This window comes from Triplophysa dalaica, chromosome 14 (assembly GCF_015846415.1).
Source record: "Triplophysa dalaica isolate WHDGS20190420 chromosome 14, ASM1584641v1, whole genome shotgun sequence".
Classification (NCBI taxonomy): Eukaryota; Metazoa; Chordata; class Actinopteri; order Cypriniformes; family Nemacheilidae; genus Triplophysa; species Triplophysa dalaica.
Window position 1 is genome coordinate 21,919,577 of NC_079555.1, and position 20,570 is coordinate 21,940,146.

Here is a 20,570-nt window from a genome sequence, read left to right on the forward strand (position 1 = left end):
ACAACTCTCATTTTTCAGCCGATTCATTTTCAAGAATCGGTTGAAAACACATCTCTTCCGTCTCCACCTGACTGATCTTTTCTACAGTATCAAAAAAAAAAGTATGCTTATTTAAGCTTAGATAAACTAAACTTGGCTCTGAACACTGTAGTAGGCTTTGTTAGACATGTTTTTAATGCACTTATGCTTTTTGTTGTTCTAATGTTGACCCAATTGCTTGCATTGTTTACCCAACTTGTAAGTCGCTTTGGATAAAAGCATCTGCTCAATGACTAAATGTAAATGTAACACATCTGTCACGTGGAGTTGTAATGCAATGACTGAATGGATTCTCAAGTACTTTGATGTTGTTGAGATTGACTTCAGTCAGCGAGGGATCATTGGATTTGATCCGCTGGAGAGTTTCCTCCACGTTGGTTGGGTTTGGTGGCTCGTCGAATACCGGCTTCACCTTCTCTCCTTGAACAACATCTACAACACAAATCCGCTTTAAGTGTCATGCTGCCGTGAGATGTCACAAACGGCTATTATGAGCTCATTTATGAACCCATATTTTGACACAAGAGAACATTGTGTCATCATGAAAGAGAATAAACTCACTGTTATAACCGTCTTTACAGGTGCCGTCATAACTCCTTGTGCTTGTCACCAGTGTGTTCACTCCAAGAATAGCTACACAAACAACAACAACACACAAACTTTTATTACAAATTATTCATCATGACCAAACGCATTGAAAGAATGAAGCAGATGACATGTATAAAAAGCCTTCAGTGATGTGAATCCCATCATTCATCTGTCATGTACCTGCCAGGTCACACAGTTCAGTGTCAGTAGCGCTGGACAGAGCCTCTTCCAGTTCCGGGTCAAGGGTCGTGGATTCCTCCTTAAGCAGCTCAATGGGTTTCTGTTTGGGGACCCACGCCTTTCCTGCACCCCAAAAAAAAAACCACCGCTCTATTAAATATTCACAACATACAGACTTTCATATGCTTTTCTGATTCTATGTGAATCCTCATCATAAGAGTTTAAAAATAGTGTGCTTTATTTAATGATACAATGAGCGTGAGAATCATGAAGCTGGTGTTTTGATGACTTCATACTGTGAATAACACACAGTCTCCAGCTTTGTGTGACAGGACATGATAGAGTTCTGTTATTCTCTTTTCTTTCATCACAGAAATAAAATGTTTCGCACAGTATATTAAGACATTTGTAACATTACAGCTCCCACCAAAATAAAACTTATGTCATCAGTTCTTGCCCTTATACCACATATATTAAATTACAATTTACTATTCAACATTGTAACTATATTTCCAGAAGTCAAATGTCATGAGTAATCCTGGGGCCACGCCAAAAGATGTTTTTAAATCTTATAAGAGTTTTAAACGGTGAGAGACCACAAACAACTTCTAGATGGAATCATTTGGCTGCTATAATGTGTGATGTACTGTGATGTGATGAAGAAAGCACACAACACACCAACAGATTTTCACATCCTGACTGTCAACACAGGAAATCTTGTAAATTCTCTCGAGATTTCAGAAGAAGTTATTTATTCTCTCACTGTAAGCTTTGTTTATAACATATGTGTTTAATATAAAGAATTGTGTACATATAATCTTTTAGATCATTTTAAAAATACAATTCATGATTGAGAAATTCCTTAAGAAGCATCGTATAAAGCATTTAAGGTGGATCAGCACTAGATATCATTTTATTGCAACTCAAATATTGTTGTATTTATGTCTTCAAAGTCATTAAAAAGAATATTTATACAGTTTTGTAAAAATAGCAGCTGATATTATCACCCGAAAGAGTGGCTCCACTGGACCTATCTTTTCTGTTCCACCTTTAAGCATCTGCACATTCAGACTCCAACCACTACCGTCACTTACACATATAGTGATTTTAATTAAAGTTATTTGTAATTGTGATGACAGTGTTTGTGATGCTTTTGACAGAAAATTTACAGAATAAAGAAAAGGGTTTGTTGGAGTGATAACTACATTATTTATACTTCTGTCAGCTGGCCTTCTAACAGGGTATTATTTTGTTCCACATGACAATCAACAGAGTTCTTGAGCGTTTGTCTTCGGGGTTTCCCCCACACATAAGGATTTCTGATCTCAAATATTCAACATGTTGAATATTTAAGATTCGCGATTGGGGCGCCTCTGATGTTCTTCTGATCAGGTTCATTCACTCTTGACACACATCACATCACATGGAAATCTGATAAGATCATCTGTAGAGCCGTTTAAGATCATCAGGACTTTAACTTGGACTGTCGGAAAGGGAGAAATTGGCCCGATTATCTTGGTGTGGCCACATCATTAGTTATAATTTAATCATCCATTCCTAATAGCACATGACATGTACCATGACTATAACATGCAGACGGTCGTGTGTGACTGGTCTGTATTCATCGTATGAAGAAGAGCAGCTCAGACTATCCTAAACATCTTGCGGTGTTGGATGGAGGGCATAAGATGATACAGGTTTGGAACAGCGACTTGAAAACAATGTCTGGATGAATGATGAAGGGGTGCTTTAAGATGCTGTATAATTAACAGCTGATTCCAGACTTTTATGTACAGTGACAGAATCTTTCCAGACATCATAATGACATAACTGCTATAAAACCTCTCATTACACAGACACACGTCATATTCAATCTCAGATCTAGCCTGGACACACTCACACTTGCACATACTGGTTCCTCTAATTTTCCACATTCGCAAGCATTCTGAGAATGATGTCAGACACACAACCCTGTGAATGCCTTGAAAAACACATTATACACTGAAGCAGAATATGATATTAGATTTTATTTAAACCTTTCCAAGATTTCTGGGCCTCCACCCAACACTCATTCATTACACTTCTAAAGCCAGATTATAAATCCGATCTAAGTACACTTCAAAATATAACTGAATGAGCAGAATTTAAGCCAATGCTTGTGATGACACATCAATTCTGACTAAAGGTGCAAGTTGCTTTGATCATTTTGTGGCTGAAACATTTGTGGAAATGACAAACATCACCCAGTTAGGATAATGAAGCATTCTTGCCAGAGGAACTAGGGCCCAGGCACCCTAGATGCAAAGTCCAAGGGCTGGGACGATGTATCGTGATTCACACGAATCATACCTGTTTAGGGCGATTATGAAATCCCCAAAACTTCAATTCTGTGTTTTATGCACAGCTCTTCCGTGAACTACAGCTCTTTGATCAGAGACTGCCGCTGAATCTAAAACCACTACGGGAGTTATTTATAACACGCATTTGAAAAAGCAACACTCGTCAAACATCATCATTGTAAATATAATTTATATCTCAAGAATACCTGAAAAAGTTTGAAGAACAGCAATAGAATATGTCCACTGGCATTTCCTGGAACTACGTGTGTAAATGGTAATTCTTCTACGCCCCATATCTGGAGTTTCTCTGCGAGAGCGCCCTCTGGCTTTCGGCTGTGACTGCATTTAACCGTAATTAATTGAGAAACCGAGCATAAGAAATCACCCCAGCCCTACTGTTTTGGGGCCATTACATGCTTGAAAACTCTTGAAACTTGGCACAAATGTCAAAAGTCGTCAGCCATTAGGCCCAGGCAAAGGTTGGCACATGGGTTTTGCACTGGGACTCTGTAGCACCCCTTTGTGTAAAATAAATCTTGGTTGCACAGATTATACCAATATGTACGACATTGATGTGGATATTGTGAGTCATGTGGGCTAATCGTCGCTGCTTGCAGCAATATTTTTATGGTGTTTAGTGCGATAATTGGCGTTTTCTTCATCTAATGGGATCTGAACCTCTGACCCTTTTCATGCTTCAGACGGAACTGATACCTTAAACCATGCTGTTTTCTTAGTGGTTGTGGTCAGGGAACAAAATTCTATAGTCCCTTGGAAGGGCTCTTTTGACTTGGCCCATTAAGCAATGATTAGCCTCCACCCTGAAAACCATAGCAACAGCAAACCAATGCCATAGCAACCACCCAAACATTCACATAAGGTAGTTATTGTCAGTAAATTTAGTTTCAAAAAAACCTTTTGTCATCATTTACTTGCTTACCATTTTCTATTTTGTTGAATAACAAATGAGTTTTACCAGCTCTCTTTCATACAATGTAAACGGATGGGGAGTGTTAAGCTGCAACATGGACAAAAAAAGCAACATAGAAACATAAAAACTGTGTGGGTTTGAAAGAGTCGTGTTCAGGGAATAGCTGCCCTGTAAACACTCTGACTTTAATAGCTAAAAAACATTTTCTAAAACAAATGCACTATTTATGATCTATTTGTCTGTCTAACACATATAGAAGCATGTAATGCCTTTAAGACCTCTACAAAAGAATTTCAAATAACACATTAAGCTCTTATGCAACAGATACCACTGACAAACACCACTGCAGGACATGATGATGTGGATTAGCTCGTCCTGCAACTATTTTAACAACGGTAAATGAACATGAACATATTCAAAATGAGTCACATGCTATTATCATGTCTTGCTCACAGAGTAACACCTGAAAGAACTTCCAAGATAAAGGTTGGTATGCAGCTAATCTACATCTTTAATAAATCAAACATGTAAAAAAAACGTCCTACCCATTCACCCAGACCTTTTACTGCCACTACATGACACTTTCACTGAACGAGTCCATCTTTCCATCCATCAATGAATAAATCATGTGACATTATTAATCTTGATCTAGACTCGGGATAATCTTACACCAGCAGCTCCACACAAGAAAGTGTAACGAACATGGCCCTCTAAACACTAGAACTCATTCAGCAATCCAATCTTTACATTCTGTACCTCCAGGAAATCAGGACAAAATGGTGTTTAGTGGTTAAAGCGGCCCTAACACACACGGATTCTGCCAATCTCATATTAATCTTGAGTACGAAACAGTTTTATGTGTTCAAAAAAAGCTTTCTGAAACCTGAAGGATCGCTGGGGAGTGTATCCAGCACAGAAATACTACGTAATACGCCCAACACATTCCATGACAAGTTGACCATGTTAAGCATGACAAGACAGAACGTTTAACATTGCAGTCAGAATGCATGACACAATGTTATATGGCCGCTTTAGAGATCTGGGATTGATGTTTTTTGATGATTTCTGAACCATTACTCCTCCCATGGTGCTCTTGAGCAAGACACAGCTGTATGACAATAAAGTAGATTTTTCAAAGAAAACTTAAAATAATGCTTGTCTGGTTCCTGTAGTTGCCAGAGAGTTAGTAGAGATTCCCATTTGGTTGCTGCATATGGAGATCAACCCACTGCAGACATCTGTGATTTCTGTAGAAAAACCTCATGTGACCTTTCACACATAGTCCTCGAGTCCACTGCCGTCATCAGAAGAAACCAAACAACTTAAGATTGCAGATCACTAACCAACCAATCACACTGCACCTTGGGTTTCACTGGTGACAGATATGAACAGAGACGTTCTGTACTGAATCTTAAGAGGCAGAAGCTTTTTTTAGCTGGTGTTTTTGTTCCGTTCATCTAAACCCCTGCAGCTTCATACAGCGGGTGTCTATTGGGCTTGGCCGAGCCACTGAGCTGACCTTTGGCTGACCTCTACCTCCCCAAGAACTTCCTGTCCTCGCTGGACCCAATCCCATCCAGTTCTGTCCCCTGAGGTTGAGCCATTCCGCTCACAGCCCCCAGCAAAGAGAAAAGAGCTTCAGTCATTTTTACACATCCCACAAATCAATAGCGACTAAAACTCAAACCCCAGACCGGAGCACTGAGACGTATCCCATCATGCCTGGCCCCCCCTGACCTTGTTACCCTAGAAACATCCAGCAAAAGAGAGAAATAGATGCCTATCGCTCACATACTCTCTGTCGCTAAAAGCCATTAAGGCTTCATCCCCGAGGACTTCCAACATATCCTGTTTCCTGCTCTCAGAACTCATGTTCTCCAGTCTTCTTCATGCATAGTGTTCCTGTACTTGTACGTAAAAGCAGATGTTCTTTAAGTCCAAACAGTGTCATCCGTGCCAACTTGGGTAACACAACAGAACTGTATGAGAGAATAAATGGCGTCAGTGTGTGTGTGTTTGTCCTGTAGACAGTGACACATGAATTAATGATGAGACATTTGCAATCAGTGACCCCAAAAACTGAGCTGATGAGACGTGACGGGGAACAAAACACAGTCAAAGAGAAAAACAACCCCGTTTGAGACTTCCACAGGTCTGACAGCTGTAACACACAACAGCTGCAGTGTCATCATGTGCACATTTGCTTTATTCAAGATTGTCCCATCTGATCAAAAGAAGAAATCGGTCACTTTAAAGGAAACGGGCATCAATGTAAATTAAAGCCACAGTTTATACCAACACATGAAAATCCGTCTTCATTTCAGAGAACAGCAGCATCCGCACTAAAACTATATCCATACAGAGGGACAATAATGTTGGGATCACTTTACACTCTTAGAAAATAAAGTAGAAAACTGAACCTTTGAAGGTATGATTGAATGTCAAAACTGTCTCTTTACGGTCTCTTGTATCCTGGCAGTGTAGAGTGAGTTTTCCTCCAATCCAATCAAGATCTGTTCACGTTTAATGGGCTCTCAAACTGAGAACATGATCATTCACTGATGTGGATACTAATAGACGCATCATTACAGTTATTGTAGTTGTGAACAGGCCTGAACTCTGGTGTGCGTTAATACATCAACATCTTATCATGCAGGTGTGTGTGTGTGTGTGTGTGTGTGTGTGTGTTTGTGTGCGTGCGTGCTGACTGGGAGAAATATGACCTTAAACCCATCTGAGATAATGGATTTAGCAGACAAGAAGCTCAAGGCCAGGAAAGAAACAGTAGACACGTCTGAAAACACTGACAGGAGCACAACGTGTCAAAATGAGCACACATCTCTTGTAACAGACGTGACAGCAGAGATTTCTCCCGTTAAGATCAGCGTTTATCACATCAGTACACTGCCGTTCTTCATCTTGATCAAATATCTCAAATCACACAAAACACAATCATGCATCAAACTCTTTGAGCAAACAGACAAAATCAAGCACACACACACACACACTTAACATCTATTCAACTGACCTGCTGATATATAAAACTAATGACTAACTACAGACCAGCCCTAAACCAAACAATGCATTTTTAAAGTGAACATATTTTGATGATGTTCCTGTAAGGGCGGGGGTGTTTATATTAGCTTAACTTATGGGGAAACTACAGTTATGAAAACACGCATATAGCATCATTTATTATTAGGCAGTGTTCACATTTGACTTCTTTTTTGACAAGAAAAAGTTGAGAATGGCGCTTTATGTGAAAAAAAGAAAAGAAACGCTCGCAGCGTCGTGGTTACAAATAGCAGCCGGCAAGTTCAAAGATAGCATTTGTGCACGGAGACAGCTTAGAGAGATCATGCTGGCTTCATAGGCGACAGAACAGAATTATAAAGAGAGAGCGTCTTTGCTATAATATTTTACTTTGCACATATTTTAAAACTACAATACACATTTCTCGCTAGAAAATAGAAATGCAATCAAAAGTTGTTGAAAGTGAAAATTAAACTTGCATTTATACAAACTATGCTCCAACAGGCGTCTCGGCCGCCATTTAATTTTTTCGAGCTTGAGGCTTCCCGACCAATTATGTTCCTCGCATTTTGTTATGGAAACGACAGGTCTCTGTTATTGGTTAGCAGTGAAAATGTTTTTTAACCTCAAAAGATGCTCTGAGCTGCAGAAAACCTCCACAGGATTTTAATGTAAAACAGACGCTAGCAGCTTAAAAAAAGATGTCAAGTGTGAACACAGCCTTATACTGTTCCTCTACATACTATCAGCAGTTAAAATCAATGCGTGTTTATTTACAGGGTGGGACATGCACACACACAGATACACTGACCCCGTGTGTGTGGTTATATAAGAACAGCAGAGAGCTTTACTGAATCATGCCTGCAGAGACAGCAGAGTCTAAATCACTGAGTGAACCGATACAGCTCTTTCTCTCTCATAAAATCACACACACACACACACACACACACAGCTTTTGCAGTGTATGATGACATCACATAACATGACAAACATGCTGGAAACTTCAGACAGGCCACAGAAAAAAGAAACAACAGAGCCACAAAAGCATAGAGAGAGAATGATGTGAACTCTTCTGTTGATTCATCTTCTCTGCTCATTGTCAAATGGATCATTTTATTTTCAGTTTTTTCACAGGATTTGTGGAGCTGATGACGTCACACACTTATCACATACGTATAGCGATCTAGTGTTGGAACTTGAAATCTGTTTAACTTCAACTCCCTGCTTGGTCCCATTATACTGCTTTGAAATATGACAGAATGCTATTCGCACACATGAAAAGAGTATAACACCTCGTGTTTAATAAAATCCTCATTTATAAACGCAACACGGTCTGACAAAATCCCAACACGTTTACATTCAACACCAGCTATATGCGCTCATTTTGACTATGAATTTGTCTCCCGCAGCGCACAGCCTTTACTATGATTCACACACATTCTATAACTGTTGTCACACCTTAGATTGACTTGCTTGTTACTGATTTTGTTATTTAAAACCTATTTAAAGCAATACTGCTATTATCAGCGTTTCCTCCATAAGAAACACAGCGACAGAACTTCACCGGTCATAGTTGACCACACCTCAACACTGGAATGTGCAGAAATGTGAAACTTCTTTGTTAAAGCTTGTGTTTCTGGACTCAGAAGGAAATTCATTTCAAAAGGTTTACTGTGACTGTCCCTTTATTAGGGTTCGAGCCCGAAGGGCTAGAAACCTATTGTATTTGTTAGTTTTATTAGGGTTCGAGCCCGAAGGGCTAGAAACCTATTGTATTTGTTAGTTTTATTCTTATTATTATTCTGCCCTAAAACTGATGCTGCAGCCCAAACCGTAAGACCGACAGAGCTGAGACTTGGTCAGATGGTAGTAGTCCTTGTCGCTACTCAGATACACGGAGCCAGCCAAATCGGCCCATAGGTGGCGCTACAACGATGAAAAGCGCGTTTGCGCCTTATACTCCTAAACCATTGGTCGCACACCCAAGTGTCTTATATCAGTGTAATCACTGGCTCAAAACTTAAAAAACGTATATCTCCGATTTCATTTCCGGTATGCAAATTTTTTCGCTAATTTGCATTTTATGAAAAAAAAAAAAAATGAACTAGTCCCTGGATTTTTGCCCTATCGAAACCAAACCAACGTTGATGAATTCTGTGGAGTGTGAATGTAAATAGTTATCGAAAAAAAGTTGAATTTTCTGCTCACGGCCGCTAGGTGGCGCTAAAACGTCCAAACCGGAAGTGGCATATTTAGCTAAAATGGCCATAACTCGTGAACTGTTTGAGATATCTTCATGGGGCTTGGAACATATGTGTAGACCCTCAGTCCGGAGTTATAATAAAAAAAATGTGGCGTTTGGCCACTAGGTGGCGCTATAATTTGAATGAGCTAGAAAATGGCTATAACTACGCAACCCTTTGCCCGAATGACTTGATAATTGGTATGGTGGGTCTTTGTCTCATGCTTCATGAATATCTAAAAGGACATTGACGTATGTCAAAAAACATGGCCGCCATTGGCCAATGAATTTTGAGCACTCATTACACCGGGTAAACGGAGGCCGATCAAAACGACACTCGCTGGGCTTATTCATCTCAAGGTCCTTAAGGTCTGTAAGAAATGTGAACTCATTTGGCCACCGGGGGGCGAAATAACGCTTTAGTAGTGCTTAAACATTTGTGTATCATGTGACACTTGACATATAACCAAACTATTTGTATTATATGATAGATCTCCTTATTCTAAACAACTTTGCCTCTAGAACAACTTCTGTCGATCAAATGGTTTGTGAGTTATCGCAGATATTGATAGAAACCTTTCTTCGCAAACTTGTCCCTGAGTTTTTGACCGATCAGACCCAAACCAATGTAGATGACTTGTGTGGAGTGTGAAGGTAAATAATTATCAAAAAAAGTTGAAATTTCCTTTCACGATCGCTTAGGGGCCCCAAAATAAAAAAATGGGCGGAGCCTATCACATTTAAATGGCCTCAAATCAACAACGGTTTAACATTTCAGCAAGGGGCTCAGGAAATATCTGGAGACCATCACTAGGATGTCACATAAAAAAGAACGTGGCGTTTGGACACTAGGTGGCGCTATAATAATAAAAATGGCAAAATGCACATGTCTTTTGGTGGCCTAGACAACTGTTCGTCACGTGACATTTGAGTAATACACAAACTATTGATATCAAACGATAGATCTCCTTATTCATAACAACTTTGCCTCTTGAACCATTGATGTCTATCAAATGGTTTGTGAGTTATTGGTGATGATTTAAAAAACTACTTTTTCAAACTTGTTCAAGGATTTTCAAGCAATTTCAAAATTTCCACCTCAGTTCATTTCTTTGGACTCTCTAGGTCAATAATCATCAAAATCATGTTGAGTTTTTTTTTGTTTTGTGACCATAACAGGGTCCTTTATTATATTAGCGTGAAACGAGTATGTTATATGTCGATACTCCTTAATAAATAATCCAACTGACTTGCCATGTAGTACTATTATACATATTATAACACTTAACAAGCATGCAAAATGTGATGCTCATAGGAAGAGACATTCATTTCGATGGCTTTCTTATAGAGTCACCAGATCACAATGCATGTAGCTTTGCTAAAGGAACGATAAATATGTGCAGGATAAAGGTGTGTAGTGTGCGTGTGTGTTTATGGATATCATTTCCCTCTGTATCATATGAGTTTGAATGCACTGTATAGTTCTGTGTGTCTTGTGTGATCGAGAGTGTGCATGTGTGTGTAATGAAATGTGTCTCACAGGAAGACAGTGTTAGAAATATAATGTATTACACATTAAACGTTGCTCCATATTTACACATCTATAAATATAGCACATGTCTGCTTGCTTTTAAGATGAGTGTTGATATATATATATAACACAGCTTTATTAGATAAAACCAGTTTAATTGCATGTAAACCCAAATTGCTACTCAGCCAGTCACATGGCAGCAGCTCAATAAATTTAGGCATTTAGACATGGTAAACATGACTTCCTGAAGTTCAAAGCAAACATCAAAATGGGGTATATTGTATTATGTGAGGTGTTTGTATAAAATTAAGCATAATTTAAATGCCATGGCATTCTAGAATATTATGAATGTGAATCAATGTATCTATTTAAGATGCTCCTGGCCTTAAGCCTTAAAAAAAATGTATACACGTCTATCATAATGTATGGCAGGTGCCATGCCACATCCATAGCAACTAAACAGGTTAACTTAGCAACCATTAAGCTAGACCTATATCTCTGGAACAGAACATCGTAGAGACATGAGAATTGGTTAATTTCACTCGTCCCTTATCTGTTTAAACCTGCATATGAGTGTAAGCATGCGTGGTCTGTATTAACCGTTGCTGACCATTTCTTTCATTTTTCTGGATATGGGTAAGTGTCATCCGTTGCGGATGTGTTATGGTGCGATTCCTGACCGTAGTCAGCGAAGGCAGTCGACCTTAGTCCCCTTAGACTGCTCGAACCCGATGATTACTGCTTGCAGTTATATTTAGGGTTTCGAGCACGAAGTGCTGAAAACCTATTGTTTTTGTAAGGATTTTTAGGGTTCGAGCCCGAAGGGCTAGAAACCTATTGTATTTGTTAGTTTTATTAGGGTTCGAGCCCGAAGGGCTAGAAACCTATTGTATTTGTATGTTTTATTATTAGGGTTCGAGCCCGAAGGGCTAGAAACCTATTGTATTTGTTGGTTTTATTATTATTATTATACTTCTTCCCTAGAACTGATACTGCAGCCCAAACCGTAAGGCCGACAGGGCTGAGACTTGGTCAGATGGTTGTAGTCCTTGTCGCTACTCAGATACACGGAGCCAGCCAAATCGACCCATAGGTGGCGCTACAGCGATAAAAAACGCGTTTACGCATGTTACTCCTAAACCGTTTGTTGCACACCCAAGTATTTTATATCAGAGTAATCACTGGCTCAAAACTTAAAAAATGTATATCTCCGAATTCATTTCCGGTATGCAAATTTTTTCGCTAATTAGCATTTTATGAAAAAAATAAAAAATGAACTTGTCCCTGGATTTTTGCCCTATTGGAACCAAACCAACGCTGATGAGTTCTGTGGAGTGTGAATATGAATAATTATTAAAAAAAAGTTGAAATTTTCATCCCCCATCGCTAGAGGGCGCAAAAATGTCCAAAACGGAAGTAACATATTGAACTAAAATGGCCATAACTCCTGAACTGTTTGAGATATCTTCATGGGGCTTGGAACATATGTGTAGACCCTCAATCCGGGGTCACAGTAAAAAGAATCCTGCGTTTGGCCACTAGGTGGCGCTATAATTTGGATGAGCTACAAAATGGCCATAACTACGCAACAGTTTGCCCGATTGACTTATTATTTGGTATGGTGTGTCTTTGTCTCATTCTACATGAATATCTAAAAGGACATTGGCGTATCTTAAAAAACATGGCCGCCATTGGCCAATGAAGTTTGAGCACTTATTAGACCGGGTTAACGGAGGCCGAACAAAACAACGCTCGCTGGGCTTATTCGTCTCATGGTCTTTAAGGTCTGTAAGAAATGTGAACTCATTCGGCCACCGGGGGGCGAAATAACGCTTTAGGAGTGCTTAAACAATTGTGTATCACGTGACATTTGACATATACAGAAACTATTGGTATCATAGGATAGTACTCTTCTATCTGAGCAACTTTGCCTCTGGAACAACTTCTGTCAATCGAATAGTTTGTGAGTTATCGCTGATGAGGTCAAAAACCTACCTTCGCAAACTAGTCGTTGGATTTTCGACCGATCGGAACCAAAACAATGCAGATGACTTCTGTGGGAAGTGTTTGTAAATAATTATTGAAAAAAAGTAGAAATTTCCTTTCACGGTCGCTTAGGGGCGCCAAAATAAAAGAATGGGTGGAGCCTATCACATTTAAATGGCCATAAATCCAGAACGGCTTAACATATCATCATATGCCTCGGGAAATATATGTAGATCATCACTCCGAGGTCCCATACAAAATAACATGGCGTTTGGACACTAGGTGGTGCTATAACAGTAAAAATGGCTAAATGTACATGTCTTTTGGTGGCCTAGACAACTCTGTGTCACGTGACATTTGACTAATACAAAAACTATTCGTATCAAACGATAGATCTCCTTATTCATAACAACTTTGCCTCTTGAACCATTGATGTCTATCAAATTGTTTGTGACTTATTGGTTATGATGTAAAAAACCTACTTTTGCTAACTTGTTCAAGGATTTTCAAGCAATTTCAAAATTTCCACCACAGTACATTTCTTTGGACTCTCTAGGTCAATAATCATCAAAAATATGTTGAGTATTTTTTAGTTTTGTGACCATAACAGGGTGCTTTATTATATTAGCGTGAAACGAGTATGTTATAGGTCGCTACTCCTTAAGAAATAATCCAACTGACTTGCCATTAAGTACTATTATACATATTATGACACAAAACAAGCATGCAACATGTGATTCTTATCGGAAGAGGCATGCCTTCACAACAGTCAAAAAGGTGAAATATCATACATTTAAAATTACTATTTTAAACTTGTCTTTAATAAATACATCATTTGCTAGTCAAATTGCTAATCAGCCAGTCACATAGCATAAACTCAATCCATTTTGGCTTCTAGACGTGGTAAACACTTGCTGAAGTTCAAACCGAGCATCAAAATGGAGAAACAATTGGATATATGGTATGGGATATATTAGATAACACATACCACCTGAGGATTGTTGCCAACCATGTCCATGTTTTGATGGCTACTTCCAGCAGTAAAAAAAATCGACCATGTCAGAAAGCTCAAATGATCTCAAACTGGTTTCTTGAACATGACAATGAGCTCACTGTACTCCAATGGCCTTCAGAGTCACCAGACTCAACCAAATAAGCATCACTTAAATGGCAAGGTCTTCTGGAATATTGTTGCAGACCATGAATGTGAATCAATTATCTATTTAAATTGGTCGTATTTTTTTTATCAATTCTTCAGAACACAAAATAAGCTATTTTGAAGAATGTGCATTGTATTAAAAAAAAGACCTATATATGTGCAATAGAATGTTTTGGAGACACAGGAGTTGCTTTGTTTTGCTAATGGCTTCATTCTTTATCAATTGACAGCTGCCAAGCCACGCCCTTAGCAACCAAACAGATTATTTTTTGCAATCGTCTAGCCAGACCTACATCTCTGCAGTAGAATATTATAAAGACACGGGGCTTGGTTCGTTTGACCTGTGGTTTGATGTGTTATTAATTGACAGGTATTAATTGACACCCATGGCAACCGAACAGGTTAGCTTAGCAACCGTTTAGCAAGATCTCTATCTCTGCAACAAATCATCATAGAGACATGAGAAATGGTTTATTGCACTCGTCCCTTAGGTATTATCGGTTTACGCCCGTTTTTGCATACGAGTGTACGCATGCATGGTCTGTATTAAAAGTTACCAACCGTTTCTGTCATATTTCTTGGTGTGGAAGAGTGTCATTCGTTGTGGATTTGTTACGGTGCCATTCCTGAGCCTAGTTGACAATGGCAAGGCCAATAGAGGCCTTAGACTGCTCGAACCCGCTAAATGCTGCTTGCAGCTTTAATTCTTCTTATTATTATTCTGCCATAAAACTGATACTGCAGCCCAAACCGTAAGGCCGACAGAGCTGAGACTTGGTCAGATGGTAGTAGTCCTTGTCGCTACTCAGATACACGGAGCCAGCCATATCGACCCATAGGTGGCGCTATAGCAATACCAAACGCGTTTGCGCTTGTTACTCCGAAACCGTTTGTCGCACACCCAAGTGTCTTATATCAGTGTAATCACTGGCTCAAAACTTAAAAAACGTATATCTCCGATTTCATTTCCGCCATTATAGATTTTTCGCTAATTAGCATTTTATGAAAAAAAAAAAAAATGAACTAGTCCCTGGATTTTTGCCCTATTGGAACCAAACCAACGCTGATGAGTTCTGTGGAGTGTGAATATGAATAATTATTAAAAAAAAGTTCAATTTTCAATTCACGGTCGCTAGGTGGCGCTAAAACATCCAAACCGGAAGTAACATATTTAGCTAAAATGGCCATAACTCCTGAACTGTTTGAGATATCTTCATGGGGCTTGGAACACATGTGTAGACCCTCAGTCCGGGGTCACAATAAAAAGACAGTGGCGTTTGGCCACTAGATGGCGCTATAATTTGAATGAGCTAGAAAATGTCTATAACTACGCAACAGTTTGCCCGATTGACTTATTATTTGTTATGGTGTGTCTTTGTCTCATTCTACATAAATATCTAAATGGACATTGGCGTATATCAAAAAACATGGCCGCCATTGGTCGATGAAGTTTGAGCACTCATTACGCCGGGTTAACGGAGGCCGATCAAAACGCCACTCACTGGGCTTATTTGTCTCATGGTCCTGACGGTGTGTAAGAAACATGAACTTATTCGGCCACCTGGGGGCGTAATAGCGCTTTTGGAGTGCATGCACAACTGTGTATCACGTGATATTTGACATTTACCCAAACTATGGTTATAATATGATAGTACTCTTCATTCTGAGCAACTTTGCCTCTGGAACAACTTCTATTGATCAAACGGTTCGTGAGTTATCGCTGATGATGTCAAAAACCTACTTTCGCGAACTAGTTCCTGGTTTTTCAACCGATCGGAACCAAACCAATGCAGATGACTTCTGTGGAGTGTGAATGTAAATAATCATTGAAAAAAAGTTGAAATTTTTCTTTCACCGCTGCTTAGGGACGCCAAAACTTAAAATGGTCTGAGCCTATCACATTAAAATGGCCATAAATCCAGAACGGCTTAACATATCATCATGGGGCTCAGATGACATGTGTAGACCATCACTCCAAGGTCACATACAAAGGAAGGTGGCGTTTGGATACTAGGTGGCGCTAAAACATTAAAAAAGGCAAAATGTACATGTATTTTGGTGGCCTGGACAACTTTGTGTCATGTGACATTTGACTAATACACAAACTATTGATATCAAACGATAGATCTCCTCATTCATAACAACTTTGCCTCTTGAACCATTGATGTCTATCAAATGGTTTGTGAGTTATTGGTGATGATGTATAAAACCTACTTTTGCAAACTTGTTCAAGGATTTTCAAGCAATTACAAAATTTCCACCACAGTACATTTCTCTGGACTCTCTAGGTCAATAATCATCAAAAACATGTTGAGTTTTTTTTTTGTGACCATAACAGGGTCCTTTATTATATTAGCGTGAAACGAGTGTGGTGAAGGTCACCACTCCTTAATAATTAATCCAACTGACTTGCCATTAAGTACTATTATACATATTATGACACAAAACAAGCATGCAACATGTGATTCTTATCGGAAGAGGCATGCCTTCACAACAGTCAAAAAGGTGAAATATCATACATTTAAAATTACTATTTTAAACTTGTCTTTAATAAATACATCATTTGCTAGTCAAATTGCTAATCAGCCAGTCACATAGCATAAACTCAATCCATTTTGGCTTCTAGACGTGGTAAACACACTTGCTGAAGTTCAAACCGAGCATCAAAATGGAGAAACAATTGGATATATGGTATGGGATATATTAGATAACACATACCACCTGAGGATTGTTGCCAACCATGTCCATGTTTTGATGGCTACTTCCAGCAGTAAAAAAAATCGACCATGTCAGAAAGCTCAAATGATCTCAAACTGGTTTCTTGAACATGACAATGAGCTCACTGTACTCCAATGGCCTTCAGAGTCACCAGACTCAACCAAATAAGCATCACTTAAATGGCAAGGTCTTCTGGAATATTGTTGCAGACCATGAATGTGAATCAATTATCTATTTAAATTGGTCGTATTTTTTTTATCAATTCTTCAGAACACAAAATAAGCTATTTTGAAGAATGTGCATTGTATTAAAAAAAAGACCTATATATGTGCAATAGAATGTTTTAGAGACACATGATTTGCTTTGTTTTGCTAATGGCTTCATTCTTTATCAATTGACAGCTGCCAAGCCACGCCCTTAGCAACCAAACAGATTATTTTTTGCAATCGTCTAGCCAGACCTACATCTCTGCAGTAGAATATTATAAAGACACGGGGCTTGGTTCGTTTGACTTGTGGTTTGATGTGTTATTAATTGACAGGTATTAATTAACACCCATGGCAACCGAACAGGTTAGCTTAGCAACCGTTTAGCAAGATCTCTATCTCTGCAACAAATCATCATAGAGACATGAGAATTGGTTTATTGCACTCGTCCCTTAGGTATTATCGGTTTACGCCCGTTTTTGCATACGAGTGTACGCATGCATGGTCTGTATTAAAAGTTACCAACCATTTCTGTCATATTTCTTGGTGTGGAAGAGTGTCATTCGTTGTGGATTTGTTACGGTGCCATTCCTGAGCCTAGTTCACAATGGCAAGGCCAATAGAGGCCTTAGACTGCTCGAACCCGCTAAATGCTGCTTGCAGCTTTAATTCTTATTATTATTCTGCCCTAAAACTGATGCTGCAGCCCAAACCGTAAGACCGACAGAGCTGAGACTTGGTCAGATGGTAGTAGTCCTTGTCGCTACTCAGATACACGGAGCCAGCCAAATCGGCCCATAGGTGGCGCTACAACGATGAAAAGCGCGTTTGCGCCTTATACTCCTAAACCATTGGTCGCACACCCAAGTGTCTTATATCAGTGTAATCACTGGCTCAAAACTTAAAAAACGTATATCTCCGATTTCATTTCCGGTATGCAAATTTTTTCGCTAATTTGCATTTTATGAAAAAAAAAAAAAATGAACTAGTCCCTGGATTTTTGCCCTATCGAAACCAAACCAACGTTGATGAATTCTGTGGACTGTGAATGTAAATAGTTATCGAAAAAAAGTTGAATTTTCCATTCACGGCCGCTAGGTGGCGCTAAAACGTCCAAACCGGAAGTGGCATATTTAGCTAAAATGGCCATAACTCGTGAACTGTTTGAGATATCTTCATGGGGCTTGGAACATATGTGTAGACCCTCAGTCCGGAGTCACAATAAAAAAAATGTGGCATTTTGGCCACTAGGTGGCGCTATAATTTGAATGAGCTAGAAAATGGCTATAACTACGCAACCCTTTGCCCGAATGACTTGATAATTGGTATGGTGTCTCTTTGTCTCATGCTTCATGAATATCTAAAAGGACATTGACGTATGTCAAAAAACATGGCCGCCATTGGCCAATGAATTTTGAGCGCTCATTACACCGGGTAAACGGAGGCCGATCAAAACGACACTCGCTGGGCTTATTCATCTCAAGGTCCTTAAGGTCTGTAAGAAATGTGAACTCATTTGGCCACCGGGGGGCGAAATAACGCTTTAGTAGTGCTTAAACATTTGTGTATCATGTGACACTTGACATAACTATTTGTATTATATGATAGATCTCCTTATTCTAAACAACTTTGCCTCTAGAACAACTTCTGTCGATCAAATGGTTTGTGAGTTATCGCAGATATTGATAGAAACCTTTCTTCGCAAACTTGTCCCTGAGTTTTTGACCGATCAGACCCAAACCAATGTAGATGACTTGTGTTGAGTGTGAAGGTAAATAATTATCAAAAAAAGTTGAAATTTCCTTTCACGGTCGCTTAGGGGCCCCAAAATAAAAAAATGGGCGGAGCCTATCACATTTAAATGGCCTCAAATCAAGAACGGTTTAACATAACAGCAAGGGGCTCAGGAAATATCTGGAGACCATCACTAGGATTTCACATAAAAAAGAACGTGGCGTTTGGACACTAGGTGGCGCTATAATAATAAAAATGGCATAATGCACATGTCTTTTGGTAGCCTAGACAACTGTTCGTCACGTGACATTTGAGTAATACACAAACTATTGATATCAAACGATAGATCTCCTTATTCATAACAACTTTGCCTCTTGAACCATTGATGTCTATCAAATGGTTTGTGAGATATTGGTGATGATTTAAAAAACTACTTTTTCAAACTTGTTCAAGGACTTTCAAGCAATTTCAAAATTTCCACCTCAGTTCATTTCTTTGGACTCTCTAGGTCAATAATCATCAAAATCATGTTGAGTTTTTTTTGTTTTGTGACCATAACAGGGTCCTTTATTATATTAGCGTGAAACGAGTATGTTATATGTCGATACTCCTTAATAAATAATCCAACTTACTTGCCATTTAGTACTATTATACATATTATGACACTTAACAAGCATGCAAAATGTGATGCTCATAGGAAGAGACATTCATTTCGATGGCTTTCTTATAGAGTCACCAGATCACAATGCATGTAGCTTTGCTAAAGGAACGATAAATATGTGCAGGATAAAGGTGTGTAGTGTGCGTGTGTGTTTATGGATATCATTTCCCTCTGTATCATATGAGTTTGAATGCACTGTATAGTTCTGTATGTCTTGTGTGATCGAGAGTGTGCATGTGTGTGTAATGAAATGTGTCTCACAGGAAGACAGTGTTAGAAATATAATGTATTACACATTAAACGTTGCTCCATATTTACACATCTATAAATATAGCACATGTCTGCTTGCTTTTAAGATGAGTGTTGATATATATATATATAACAAAGCTTTATTAGATAAAACCAGTTTAATTGCATGTAAACCCAAATTGCTACTCAGCCAGTCACATGGCAGCAGCTCAATAAATTTAGGCATTTAGACATGGTAAACATGACTTCCTGAAGTTCAAAGCAAACATCAAAATGGGGTATATTGTATTATGTGAGGTGTTTGTATAAAATTAAGCATAATTTAAATGCCATGGCATTCTAGAATATTATGAATGTGAATCAATGTATCTATTTAAGATGCTCCTGGCCTAAAGCCTTAAAAAAAATGTATACACGTCTATCATAATGTATGGCAGGTGCCATGCCACATCCATAGCAACTAAACAGGTTAACTTAGCAACCATTAAGCTAGACCTATATCTCTGGAACAGAACATCGTAGAGACATGAGAATTGGTTAATTTCACTCGTCCCTTATCTGTTTAAACCTGCATATGAGTGTAAGCATGCGTGGTCTGTATTAACCGTTGCTGACCATTTCTTTCATTTTTCTGGATATGGGTAAGTGTCATCCGTTGCGGATGTGTTATGGTGCGATTCCTGACCGTAGTCAGCGAAGGCAGTCGACCTTAGTCCCCTTAGACTGCTCGAACCCGATGATTACTGCTTGCAGTTATATTTTTGTTTTATTATTATTACTACATTGCTTTTTCAGACATTCACAGCCTCTGGTCACCGTATGCTCTTATTGTATGGACGAGAGCGGCTGCTTTACAAAAGTTTATTAATAAGTAGTGATGTTTATTTGATATATATATAATATAAAACGTAATGAAAACCTCTACATTCCAAAACATGTCTGAATGTCTTCTGTGATGTTTTCACTTGATTATC

At 38.8% G+C, this 20,570-nt stretch overlaps 1 protein-coding gene across 2 annotated transcripts in view; it reads right to left on the bottom strand.

Moving 5' to 3' along the window:
* The window catches only part of tmod2 (tropomodulin 2), a 38,893-nt gene that overhangs the window by 3,973 nt on the left and 14,350 nt on the right, over positions 1–20,570 (bottom strand). For both annotated transcript variants that reach the window (XM_056766430.1, XM_056766429.1), the window contains exons 4-6: positions 808–930; positions 601–672; positions 341–471 (exon numbers count right to left, since the gene is read on the bottom strand). In XM_056766430.1, coding sequence (XP_056622408.1) covers positions 341–471; positions 601–672; positions 808–930 — 326 coding nt within the window. The remainder of the gene's footprint in view (positions 1–340; positions 472–600; positions 673–807; positions 931–20,570) is intronic.